Raw genomic sequence first — 13,389 nt, forward strand, 5'->3', positions numbered from 1 at the left:
ATCCAACATCTCCTGCTGAGCAGCTGGACACAGAAGGTAATTCGTGCCCCACCAGCCTGTTCCCAGCCTTGCAACAAGCCCCAGCCCAGCACAAGAGGAATGCAGCAGGACAGGCTGGCCTGAGTGTGCCCGGCACATGGCTGCTGCTCCCCTATGTCATGACATCTCCTGGGTGCATGAGTGGTTCCCATCAGGGGATGGGTGACTCTCAAAGTGCACAAAAGGGTTTTCTGCACATTCCCCAGGGCCCCAGGCACCAGCAGATCCCACCAGGTGCCTTTCAGTGCCCTCCCCTGGGAGCGGCCATACTTACCTCCCTCGGCAGAACTGGGGAACAGAGGTGAGCTTGGGGACCTTTGCTGCCTGATGCTGGAAGCATGGGTAATACAAAAGCCCCAGTTTTGCACGCGGAGGGCACAGCAGGCTCTCCACACTTGCAGGAGTAGATGCTTGGCATGGTGGCAAAGAGCAGGGTTGCAGGATCACGGCAGGGTATCACTGGGGATACATCAGGCTGGTGTCTGCTTGAGGGGTGGCAGGAAAGAGACCCACACTCTTGATACCCATTAGTGCTATAGTCATACTTTTCCATGGCCATCGCCATGAGCCTGCTGCATTCGTCACCCTTTCATTCACACTCTCTTCTTCCTTGCAGCTCCACATCCAACATCTCCTGCTGAGCAGCTGGACACAGAAGGTAATTCATTCTCCACCAGCCTGTTCCCAGCCTTGCAACGAGCCCCAGCCCAGCTCAAGAGGAATGCAGCAGGGATGGGCTGGCCTCAGTGTGCCTGACACATTGCTGCTGATCCCCTCTGTCATGACATCTCCTGGGTGCATGAGTGGTTCCCGTCAGGGGATGGGCAACGCTCGAGGCATATAAAGGGGTTTTCTGCCCTCCCCTGCTCCTGTTGGGTCTGCAACAGCCCAGCTCACGGTCACCATGGCCAAATCCCAAAAACATTCGTGGAGCTGGGGACCGCAGGTGAGCGGCTGGAGGGACCCTGACCCAGTGCCTCCCCCCAGGACCCCGCCTGCGGCTGGTCGGCGGCAGCAACAGCTGCGAGGGCCGTGTGGAGCTCTACAACGGCAGCAGCTGGGGGACGGTGTGCGACGACTGGTGGGACCTGCCGGACGCCCGGGTGGTGTGCCAGCAGCTGGGCTGCGGCCACCCCACAGCCGCCCCAGGCAGCGCGCTTTTTGGCCCTGGTTCCGGGCCCATCTTCCTGGACGACGTGCGGTGCCTGGGGGATGAGACCTCCCTCCAGACGTGCAGCCACCGTGGCTGGGGCGTGCACAACTGCAGGCACTGGGAGGACGCCAGCGTCATCTGTGCAGGTGCGTGGGCAACAGAGGCCAACGGCTCTGCTGCAGATCCCACTGGGCACCTTTCATTGCCCTCCCCTGGGAGCAGCCGTACTTACCTCCCTCAGCAGAGCTGGGCAACAGAGGTGGGCTTGGGGACCTTTGCTGCCTGGTCCTGGAAGCACGGGTCATATAAAAGCCCCAATTCTGCACACGGAGGGCACAGGAGGTTCTCCACACTTGCAGGAGTAGATGCTTGGTGTGGTGGCAAAGAGCAGGGTTGCGGGATCACAGCATGGGAAGGCTGGGGCAACACTGCGGACACTTTAGGCTGGTGTCCGCTTGAGGGGTGGCAGGAAAGAGCCCCACATTTTTGATACCCAGTAGTGCTGTAGTCATACTTTTCCATGGCCATCGCCATGAGCCTGCTGCATTCATCACCCTTTCATTCACACTCTCTTCTTCTTTGCAGCTCCACATCCAACATCTCCTGCTGAGCAGCTGGACACAGAAGGTAATTCGTGCCCCACCAGCCTGTTCCCAGCCTTGCAACAAGCCCCAGCCCAGCACAAGAGGAATGCAGCAGGGACGGGCTGGCCTGAGTATGTCCGGCACACGGCTGCTGCTCCACTCTATCTGCGACATCTCCTGGGTGTATGAGTGGTTCCCGTCAGGGGGTGGGCGATACTCGAGGCATCCAAAGGATTTTTCTCCAAATACCACAGGGCCCTGAGCACCTCTGCCACCACGCACCCTTCACAGTTCCCCAGCACCTCTCAGCACACCATGCATCTGCTCTCTGCACCACTGGGGCTTTGCTTGGCCACTGCCCTCCCCTGCTCCTGTTGGGTCTACAAAAGCCCAGCTCACGGTCACCATGGCCAAATCCCAAAAACATTCGTGGAGCTGGGGACCGCAGGTGAGCGGCTGGAGGGATCCTGACCGATTGCCTCCCCCCAGGACCCCGCCTGCGGCTGGTCGGCGGCAGCAACAGCTGCGAGGGCCGTGTGGAGCTCTACAATGGCAGCAGCTGGGGGACGGTGTGTGACGACTGGTGGGACCTGCCGGACGCCCGGGTGGTGTGCCAGCAGCTGGGCTGCGGCCAGCCCATGGCCGCCCCGGGCAGCGCGTATTTTGGCCCCGGTTCCGGACCCGTCTTCCTGGATGACGTGCGGTGCCTGGGGGACGAGACCTCCCTCCAGACGTGCAGCCACCGTGGCTGGGGCGTGCACAACTGCGGGCACTGGGAGGATGCCAGCGTCATCTGTGCAGGTGCGTGGGCAGTAGAGGCCAACGGCTCTGCTGTGGAGCTCATGGTCTCCCACGTCCCCATCCCCTCCTAACCATAATCATCTTCGTGGTACCCTATGCCTCAAGGTGGGGCCATGTCAGTACCCCAGCACCTTTCTTCTGACGAACACTTCTCACTTGTGGCTTTTCTTCCCCCACACGCACAGCTCGTCTGGCCACCCCAACACCTTCATCAGGTAATGCTCTTCTGTGGTTCTTCTCACCTTTGTTATTTGTGGGCTGTCTCCCTGTAGGGCTTTTTTAAAGTTTATTTTTGTTTCTATGGGAATATGACTTTTAACTTGCATGAAGACTCCTAGGCAGGCTGTGATATCCCCTTGCATTTCAGTGATATTTATTTTGCAGTTATGTTGGTTGGCTGTGGGCAAACAATTTCCTCACTGAGGTCTTCAGCTGTGTCAAGGCTTAGAAAGTGTTGTCTAAATCTCTAACTTTTAACCACTTCCATCAATATTGGCAGGGTGGCGTAGGTACTGTGTTCAGAACTGAAGATCTAAAGGGCAATAACTTTAAAGCATGCCAGGACTACATGCACAGTTTTATTTTATTGACATTAACTTTTTTTGTGCATGATACAGTTTCCTTATTGTTATGATTTCTATACAGCACTCATAAATCACCTTTTCTTCTGAATTTTTCTTTTTCCATCTTTGCCTTTATCCTCTTCCCTGATGGTGTAACTTAATCTGTCTTCCTCTAGAGTCTCCTTAAAAGACGCAGCTTCTTTTTCAAAACTCTACCGGTTTAATTGAAATGTTCTCTATTTGCATTCAGAGTCATAGGTCATTTATCAGAGAAATTGTGTGCAATGGGTAATATTCGGCTTTTCTGCTGACTAGAGCTGTTATGGTCTTCAGCCCATTATTTTTCTATTAGAAAGCAGTTATTGGTTTTAGATTGTGACTATTCACAGTAGAAGATAGCACAAAAGTGAAGGTGCCTGAAAGCCCGTCCAGTCTGATCAGGGGAAGGGGCAGTGTCTGGGTACAGCTGATGCTCCCAAGCTTGGGATAGCCCAAGAATCCCAAAATCCTGAGGCGGGGAGGAGTGTGCTGCACTGCAGGGTATCACTGTGCGGGAACATAAGACAGGGAGGGTGTTACCTTATTTTTGGCATATGGCATAGGAATGAATTTCAGAGCTTGTGCTCACCTTGCTATAGGGAAACTTTTAGGATTATTCTGTGTTTAACAGAAGAATTAAATGTCATTCATGCTGGCAGGAACATGAAAGCTTTTTCAGCTACACTTACAGGAGAAACAAGAAGTATTTAAGATTTGGCCCAGCAGCCCGGAGTGCTTATTTCAGTCTGAGACCATAAAATTACAGAGTTTCCTAGAAGACTTGCAACTTTCTCATCCTCCAAAGTCCTTAGAGGAATAAAGAAAAGCAGCAGAGTAACTGAGGGGATGCTGTCTGTTCAGTAATGAGCTTCCATTTTGGCTGTCATGACACCTCCAAGAACCTGATCCCAACTGCAGAAAGGACAGACTAGAGCAGAAAGCATCAAGGTGTTACCAGCCCAGCCTGAAGAGGGTGGCCTGACACCACGGATGTGACAGGGAATCACAAATGCAACATGAAAGTAAAGCTAATGCAAAAAAAAAATATTTGATCTGGTTTGGGCCATACAGAACATCATCTGCAGCCAGCAGAAGATCTGCTTTTCAGGAGTGGTGGATGAGACATATACAGCTCAAGTACAGTGTTGTAGAGGTTACTGTCAGTAAAATCTCTTCCATTTCTTTCTACAGTGTCTTATTTTTGTGGTGGCTCAATCTCAAATTCCTCTGGGATGCTGCAGAGTCCCTTCTACCCTGAAAGTTATCCAAACAATGCTGACTGTGTGTGGGAAATACAAGTAGAGAACAATTTCCGTGTTATGCTCACATTTAGAGATATTGTGTAAGTAAAACCTTGGTTCCCTGGGCAAATAACAAAGTCAAAACTTACTCGAGAAGTCTGAAAACTTATTTAAAACAGGCAACCTTCCCAATTTTAAAGATACCTCCAGCAGCATCCAGCAGCTTGAAGACCAGAACAAAATCTGCATTACTCTAGTATTTTCTGCTCACAATTTTCTGTTACACCTACATACAAAATGAATAAAACCTCTGCCATGAAAACTTTAATGTGAAAAAAAATTTCATCACATGTTAGGCAGTTAAACCAGAGTTTCTGAATCGCATTTGACAAGGTGCTGACGTTTCTTCACCAGGATGCAAAGTGGCAGATGCCAGTATGACTACATTGAAGTATATGACGGGCCTCCACACTCTTCCCCTCTTCTTGGGAGACTTTGCTCTGGTTCCTTTCCCACATACGTGTCATCATCAAACATGATGACCGTTCGCTTCCACAGTGATTCTAGATACACCTTCAGAGGGTTTCAGGCTCACTACTCCTCCATTCCAGCAGATCATAACACTAGTAAGTTCCTGGTTGGTGTTTCTCAATGGACAATCTTGTTTATTGATTTTTTTTGCAAAGTAAATATTAGTGTACATTTAAAGATGTTAGTGAAATAAAATTATGCGTGTGAAATATGACGGGTTGATGTGTGAACTGTCTACCTCCTAAATTATGAAGAAACCAGTATTTGGTTCAATTACAACCTTTAATCATTGACAAATTGCGGAAGTCACTAATATATTGTATCTTCTCCTTATACCAGCCCTTCTGTGCTTGCCAGACTACATGCATGCTGTGGTTAGCAGAGACTATCTCCAGTCTCAAGGTTACTTGGTGCAGATGGTCACCCTGAACGACAGTCGCTGCACACCCACAGTCACGTCACGTGAGGTTATATTCAACATTCCCTACAATGGCTGTGGGACGATACGAGAGGTATGTTTACTGTTGTGCACACTGATTTACAAGATCCACTTTGAAAAGAGTTATGGAAGGCCATTATGGCCCACAGTGCTAGGAAGTGAACCAATGAGACCCGGAGACTTTTAACTTTCCACACCTCAGGGAATCCCCATGCTTCATAGAAATGAGCTTCGAGGGAGGAAAGCATAGGAAGAAGTTACATGAACTTTCTGCGATTCAAAGTAGAAGTAGTATTTTAAGTGCCACGCAGCTCTGGCAGGACTGTGTATTACATGACTGGTGTTTTGCGTAGATGTTCAATGAGTTGGCTCTGCCTTGCTTTTAACTAAGAGTTTTTCTCCACTGATTTCTGTTTAATTACATACTTCTGCAAGTTTATTTACAATGTGTGAGCAGAAAAGACCAACTTCGAGCTTCTTGGTTTAAAGAGTTTAAATCTACATTTTTAAATTGCCTATTACTCTATCAAAGCTTAGAGCATGACAAAAATGCAATTCCTCACTCCAAATTACATGTTAAACAGGAGAACAATGATACAATCAATTATTCCAACATCATCAAAGTTACGTCTTCTGAGCACGTAATCAGGAGGAAAAAGGATATCCACTTACACATCAGTTGCAAAATGCTACAGAACACATGGATGCAAGTAATGTATGTTGCTGAGGATACTGTCGATGTGAACGAAAATCAGTTTGGAAGATACGACATGAACCTCACTTTCTACGATTCCTCATCATTCTCAGTGCAAGTGCACCGCTCTCCATACTACATTGACTTGAACCAGGATTTGTATGTTCAAGCTTATCTTCACAGCTCTGACAGAGAACTGAACGTGTTTGTGGACACCTGTGTGGCATCACCCGATCCTCTTGATTTTAACTCTCTGGCCTATTACATAATCAAGAATGGGTAAGAGCTTTCTCAAATCATTAGAAGCATAGCTGTAAAACCCTTTCTGCATGTATTTAAAACAATGTGAATTCATTCAGACTTCATTATCAACAGACTGTTAAAAGGAGTCTTTGATTTTTTGTTTTTACAGCATGAGCCTGGAAATACGAAATCACCTTTAGACCTTACTAGCATTTTGTTTCACTTTCTTCATCCTTGACGTACATCCAAAACTCAAAGTAGTGGGACTGAGGTAGAGGAGAGGAGAGGAGATGGTGAAAATTGACAGCAGGAATCTATTGTCCTAGGTGTTAAACATTTTAGTAAAACCAGGCCAAGCATTAGACCCATTTTCTTATGCCTCATATAGCACAGACGTTAGTAAAAGTCTGTTCTCCCCTCTTCACCACTTATAGTCGTCTTCTCTTGGAAAAAAAAGAGTTGTCAATGATCTAGCTGCTTCATAGGACTTAGGGAAGTCTATACTTATAAAGATTATATTATACCATACAAGTTGCATTTTTATCCATTTGTGTTCTTTGCACCTGGCTATGATATAAATTCATTTTAATCTATTGTATTTTTTCAGGAATGTACATGTGTGAGTCTATGAGCACTAATTCTCTTTCTTGTTTCTTTCTAGATGTGTTAGAGATAATTCCTATGCCACATACAACTCCCCGTACAGCTACTTGGCTCGGTTCAAATTTAACGCCTTTGAGTTCATGAGCCGCCATACGTTAGTCTACCTGCGGTGTGAGCTGGCGGTGTGCCGCCTCGGGGACTTCTCCTCCCGCTGCTACCAGGGCTGTCTTAGCAGGTCCAAGAGAGATACAAGTTCTGCCGAGGAAAAAGTGAAAGTGGTTGTTGGACCACTTCAGCTTCGAGAAGGGGATGCTCAGAGTAGGAACACTGGTAAAGTCGAATAAATGTCTCTCATATTTACTTTAAGTCTGCTCAGGGCTTCATGAAAAGCCATAGCTCTGCACTTCTGACATCTGCTTTTGCTAACTCCACCATAAAAAGGAAGGGATTGTTTGGCTGATCCAAATGTCTACAAATGTCTTCTTTCAACTCCTTGCAAACCCCCTATTTTCACCTGCGGGTATAAAAAGTACCACTGTTTTGGATGTCCCAAAGGAGAGGTAGCATGTAACCCATTTCACTGCTATATCTCCATTGAACTAATTAGCTCCAATCTGATTGTGTAACATCATGACCAGCTGGGAGAAAACTCCCAGTCTTCTTGAGAAACATTCAGTTCCCTCAGTTGTCTTCTGCTTGCGAAGTTTGCTTGGTTAAGTTGTCATCCCTGCCAATGTAAAGCCTGTTCAAATAGTTCAAAGCAATGAAACTAAGAAGTTGGTTTCTTTTTGACTCTGATCTAGAATTATAGGATCATAGAATGTTTTGGGTTGGAAGGGACCTTTCAAAGTCCTCTAGCCCAACCCCCCATCTAGGAACCATCCCTTTTGCTGAGGCAGCTCTTTGTGCCCTGATTTGTAATGCACTGAGACCAAACCCCCTCTGCCTTCGCTCGCAGGGCTGGACTCTTCTGTGCCTCCTCCCCAGGCAGTTCCCGCTGCTGCTGACAATCCCCCCCCGCCGGTCATTGCTGCTGTCGCCATCTTGGCAGTTGTCGTTTTCGTTCTTGCCGGTTTTCTTGCGAGACCTGCACTGAAGAAACCACTTTCACATGGGAGATCAAAGGCCAGCATCAACCACTAAATGACTACAGGGCAAAAGTCACATATTATGAGCCCCCAAAATATTTCACTGACCAGTCATGTATGTGTTGTTTGTAAGAAGCTGTGATATCTCTATCTACCATGAATCCTAGCATGTTTCAATGCTTTAGAATACCTTTGTAATCCTAAGACTTCTTAAATTATTAAGAAATAATCTCAACATTCATGTCACGCATTGTTTGTTCCAATCATTTTATCAATTTTCTCCTCTTTAATTCTCTTCTTGAATCCTTCTAAAACCTTTTATCTAATGCCTGGAAATTTAGGGAGCTGGAGAGAAAATACAAATGAGGTATACATAAATATTTCAAGGTTTCTTAAAAGGGAAGAAGATTTAATTTGGGGAGAAGTAGTAGATCATGTCTGGAAAGGAAATACAAATATTGATCTTACCATGGCATCTGGAATTGTGGCTATACAATATTCTAATAACTTAAAGCATTGTTTTTAATGCTAAATTTCTCATAGAAACAATAAAGGATCTGTGCCTATTTATAAAATGCAGAGATTTCCAAGCTAAAGTAATCTGTTATATGATCAGCGTAATTTAAAATCAAAAGAATGTTTACAAAGCAGTAATTCTATTTTGTCTTTCAAATTAATGTCTCTGTGATTAAAATAGAAATGAATGCTTTACTGTGTTGAAGTGTGTGGCCTGCTGGATTAAAAATTTGCCAAGTAATGGATCGAGCCCCTGCTTCTGAAATACTACATAGGCAATTTCTAAATATCTTAATGTGGGTTGCAGAAGGAAAGAGCTAATACTTTTTCTTTCTGCACAAGCAAATGTACAGAAAATACCCACCCCTAGGAAGCCGTATTGCCAACTCTTGATTCAGAAATGCCTTTTCTTTTGGTTTCTGTTGCTTCTTTCTGGGTCTCACATAAAAAAACCAAAATGACCCACGTTGTTCAGGGGAATCCTAAGGAGCCGTCTATCCGCATTTCCCCCACTGCTGTGTTCCCTCCAAAGCAAGTGGCTGAGTCCCTGAGCATCCTCTCCCATCCAAGCAGGCCCCACATTCACTGCGGTTCCCACTGCATCACCAAAGGTGAGGACCTCAGGAAAGGTGACAGGATCTTCCCCTACATTTCAGTGAGGAATGACTGTCTTCTACAGCCAGTGTGTTTCTCCATGTTACTGGAGAGAAAGCTTTCCCTCCAATATTTGACTTTCTTCCCATCGATTGTATTTTGAGATGCTTCTACGTACTGCTGTGAAGAGGTGTGGGGCACCTCTGTTTTGTGTGTTTGGCACAACTCTGTGTGCGCAGCTGCAGCAAGGCATTTTAATGGAGTTAAAAGTAAAGGGTGGGTAAAAAAATAATATAAAATCTAGCAGCAAAGGTAAAACAAATCTCGAGACTTCACGGGGAAGATCTTGAAAACCTCCTTGGTTCCTCATTGATGACAGACATATTTGCAAAACTGAGAACAATTGAGCACAGAAATCATCGTGCCCTGAGAGTTCTAGAAAAAGTTCCCCAACCATTTTAGTGTAACTACTGTTGTTCTTTTCTCTGCTGCCGTTTCTGTTATCTCCTCATGACACCCACCTCCTGCTCCTGAGACACCTGCTGTAGCCCTGGCCTTCCTCTTGCTCCACGTTGTGGCACTTTTCCCCTCGAATACCGCAGCCTGTTTCTCACAGAACTGCTAGGTTCCTGCTGCTGTCTCCATCCTCCGAGCCAGCCACACCTGTGCCTCCTCCTCCTCAGCCGTGGGCATTGCTGCTCACCCAGAGCATCAAAAGCACATCAGCTGGAGCTTCATCTGCACCCTCAGCACCACCACCTCAGTCCATCGTCTTCCCAACAGACATTTCCCCAATTTGTCTAGACGATCTCTTCTCATGCCTAAAGAGACTCACTATTGAAATAAGCATCACCTTTGAAAAGGCATTTCACAATGTCCATCCTTAGTTTTCACTGTTGTTGGTCAAGCCCATTAATTCTTGCTCTGTCCCTCCCGGCCATGGGGAATAATTTTCTCCCCTTTCTCTTTAGGTGCATTTTACCTAGATGAAGACTGATTGATTGGTTAAGTTTTCACTTCTCTAGATTAAATAAATCCAAATTCAAAAGATATTGAGTTGTTAGAGGTGTTTTGTTTGCAATATTTAACACTGAACCACACAATCTGATCTAAAGTCTTGTCAGCTCAATTGGAAGCCTCTCTAACCTGACAACACTGTAAATCTCATCCAAGAGATCAAATCTTAGCCAGGAGACTTTTCAGGTCTCAATGAAACATCATTTAAATGTTGAAAGACATTTGCTGGAATCACAGAATGGTTTGGGTTGGAAGGGACCTTCTAGATCACCTCGCTCCATCCCCCCTGCCATGGGCAGGGACTCCTTCCACCAGACGAGGTTGCTCAGAGCCCCGTTCAACCTGGCCTTGAACGCTGCCAGGGAGGGGGCAGCCACAGCTTCTCTGAGCAACCTGTGCCAGGGCCTCACCACCCTCAGAGTGAAGAATTTCTTGCTTATATCTAATCTAGAGCTACCTTTTTTTAGTCTCCTTTCCAGAAGGAAGAAGTTTATTAAATTTTTAATACTTTTGGTTGCTGATCACAATAAAATTTTTTAAATTATTTTTTTCACCATGGTTCTATGCTTTGTGGTTGTGAGCGGTTTGGCTTCTTAGGCCCTATGCAGCCTTTCAGAGTGTGTTGTGTGCACTCACACAGCAGGCTGAAATATGCTAGAAATGCAAACAGCCGAACCCCATATAAACATTTACCATTGGTGCATGGAAACATGAAAAGCAATGTCTGGGAAATTTGCCTTTCATGTCCTAGCTAAAAATACAGAGAATTAAAACCAAAATGTAAACTAAAATTTTTTATTTGGCTTTTTGGTTTGGTTTGTTTGTGCTTTCATTTTGTATGGGATCAGTGTTATGCCAACCACATAGTGAAGCCTGGTGCCTGCAAACACAATATAATGTTGAGAACCAGGAGCACGTGTTGGGCATTGCCTTTGCTCTTTTTAAATTAACTCTCTGTAGACTGAGGTTAGAGCTTGTGGTTGTCACCTCCTCCACCCTCAGAGAAGACATAGCAGCCATCAGCTAGCAGGTTTTTGCTTTGAATAACTGCCTGATTTTGGTATTAGACTATTTAATTTCTTCCTAGTGTGTCTGTCACTAGTCAACCATGTAGTATATACTTGTTCACTCAACAGTATCTACTCCACCAGCAATCTCAGCACCAACTAAACATGTCGTTTGGACGTTATGCTAAGATCCTTTGGCAATCCTTGAAAACCTATGTAGGGAGAGTTTTGCTGGGAGAGGATGATAACTGAATGACATCACATATATCCAGACCATGTAGCTGCAAGTGTTTGTAACTCTGATGAAACTGCACATCCCTGAACTACTCCCCTGAAGCGGCACATAAGGTTTCTTCATGGAAAGAGAATGGATCCATAGCAATTTGGTTTCAAATACATACACCTTTTTCGGTAAAATATCATTGTATGGACTATATGGGTTCCTGCCAGTGTGCCTCTCCCAGTGTTGTCAGGCAACATACTTGGCCAGAATTCCAGTTAAAGCAAAGCTCAGAAACAAAGTTCTTGTTTGCTTGTTTGTGTGCTGAATTTCCTGTGTTTTGGTGTCCTGTTTATCTTTCTATTCTAATTTTGGAGTATGAAGCAGATAATTGAACTTGGTAGTCCTCCTTCCCAGGAACACACTATAAAAATATTTATAATGGGGTATAAATAAATATTGTTTTGTTTCTGGATCCCATAGCTCACAAGTAGATTCGTTTTCCGGTTGTTATGTAACTGAGACTAAAAAAAAAATAGCTAATTTGGGTTTGCAGGGTATGGGCAAGAAACACAGTTTTCTGTTTTCATAACTTTCTCTCCATGTCTTGCCATAGAAGCCCACAGACAGTCATTGCTATCAAGCTGAATTAAGCAGTTAAGCATAGCCTTCTGCTCACAGTTCTGCCCTAGCTGTCCTTTAATGCCTAAGACTGAATGCATGCACCAAATTCCAATTAAATAACTATACGAATGTACTCTGGAGACCACTTTCACTTGACTGATAATTTTTTTTTTTTTAAGAACTCCATCAGACTCACCAAGCTTTTTTAATAGGATTGCACTATAATCTACCTTGAATGGGAGATCAGGCAGCCAGCCACTGCAGACGGATTGCTGAATTGTCCGCCATGCTTGATAAACTCCGAGGAAACAGCAAAGGCATTTCTTGGGGCTAACCCACCACTGCCCTTCACTCGTGGCTAGTTCAAGATACAAAGAATTGCAGTCCTTTGCTGTCCAGCAACCCTGAACCCAAGCACAATTTTTTGTACAATTTCTGTTAAATGCCTTAAGTTACCAGGATATTTTCCTTGTTTAATTGTTTCTCTTTATTTTGGTAGTTTTTGTCTTCGTGGGGTTTTTTAATCTAATTTTTATTGGTTTTGGTAGTTTAGCTAGGAAAAACTAAGGAGATACTCAGATTCTCACAGCAGTTTCTGTGTTTCAGGAGATTTTCTATCTCAGGCTCAAGAACTACGACACAAAGAGCATATTTTAACGAAATCGTGCCTAGCTGAGGAAACTCGTCAGTGACCCAGCAGGGTCACTGGGAATGAGATTTGTTTTAATTTCCTAGAATAACACTTGGATCACCTCGTCTGTCCTGAATCACCTGGTACCCATCCAAGCAGATTTTTCCTTCTTCTTTCTGAAATAAGTGGATTCGTCACAGGCTGTGATGTAGAAATTAACTGGATGGCTGCTGTTCTAAAGAGCCTGCCGTGTTTGAATGACTGTCATCGTCTTTTTGGGGTTTTTTTTTCCAGTTTTCAGAAACTATATTTTCAGAGAGATGGCTTCTCTCTTTCTTCCTCTTTCTGTATGAAGACTGTGAAGGCTGTATTTTGTCCTCAGACACAGTCATGCAAACCTGTTGAATCTAAGGAAGTTTTCTACATGTGTGTGAGTGACTAAATAAAATAGCTAAAATGTGGTTTTTGAACAGTTGCAGTCAGGTGAGTCTTGCCTGGTAGCCTTGGAGGCTGATACCCATCTACTAGAATGGGGATGGCAGTCCAGTAGAAACCCATCTACTGGAATGGAGATCAAGTAAGTCCCTTATTTTTTTTCCATGTGACTTTTTCATTTCCTGCTTCTTTTGCCTCCTTCTCATCCCTTCTCCTACCATGCAGATAACTTCCCAGAACATATCAAGATCTTGTTATTCGTTGCCTTATCTCCTTCATCACTTCTGCTTATTGCCCTTTAACTTAGGCACTGGGTACAATTAGGCA

At 45.1% G+C, this 13,389-nt stretch overlaps 1 protein-coding gene across 1 annotated transcript in view; it reads left to right on the forward strand.

Annotated features, from left to right (window-relative positions):
- Positions 1–7,274, forward strand: part of DMBT1 (deleted in malignant brain tumors 1) — a 31,477-nt gene extending 24,203 nt beyond the window's left edge. Inside the window, exons 13-20 of the mRNA XM_075424132.1 lie at positions 1,027–1,584; positions 1,778–1,819; positions 2,266–2,577; positions 4,344–4,521; positions 4,835–5,046; positions 5,291–5,463; positions 5,975–6,363; positions 6,989–7,274. Of these exons, the coding sequence (XP_075280247.1) occupies positions 1,027–1,584; positions 1,778–1,819; positions 2,266–2,577; positions 4,344–4,521; positions 4,835–5,046; positions 5,291–5,463; positions 5,975–6,363; positions 6,989–7,274 (2,150 nt within the window). The remainder of the gene's footprint in view (positions 1–1,026; positions 1,585–1,777; positions 1,820–2,265; positions 2,578–4,343; positions 4,522–4,834; positions 5,047–5,290; positions 5,464–5,974; positions 6,364–6,988) is intronic.
- The last annotated feature ends 6,115 nt before the right edge of the window (positions 7,275–13,389 follow it).

This window comes from Opisthocomus hoazin, chromosome 6 (genome assembly GCF_030867145.1).
Source record: "Opisthocomus hoazin isolate bOpiHoa1 chromosome 6, bOpiHoa1.hap1, whole genome shotgun sequence".
Lineage (NCBI taxonomy): Eukaryota > Metazoa > Chordata > Aves > Opisthocomiformes > Opisthocomidae > Opisthocomus > Opisthocomus hoazin.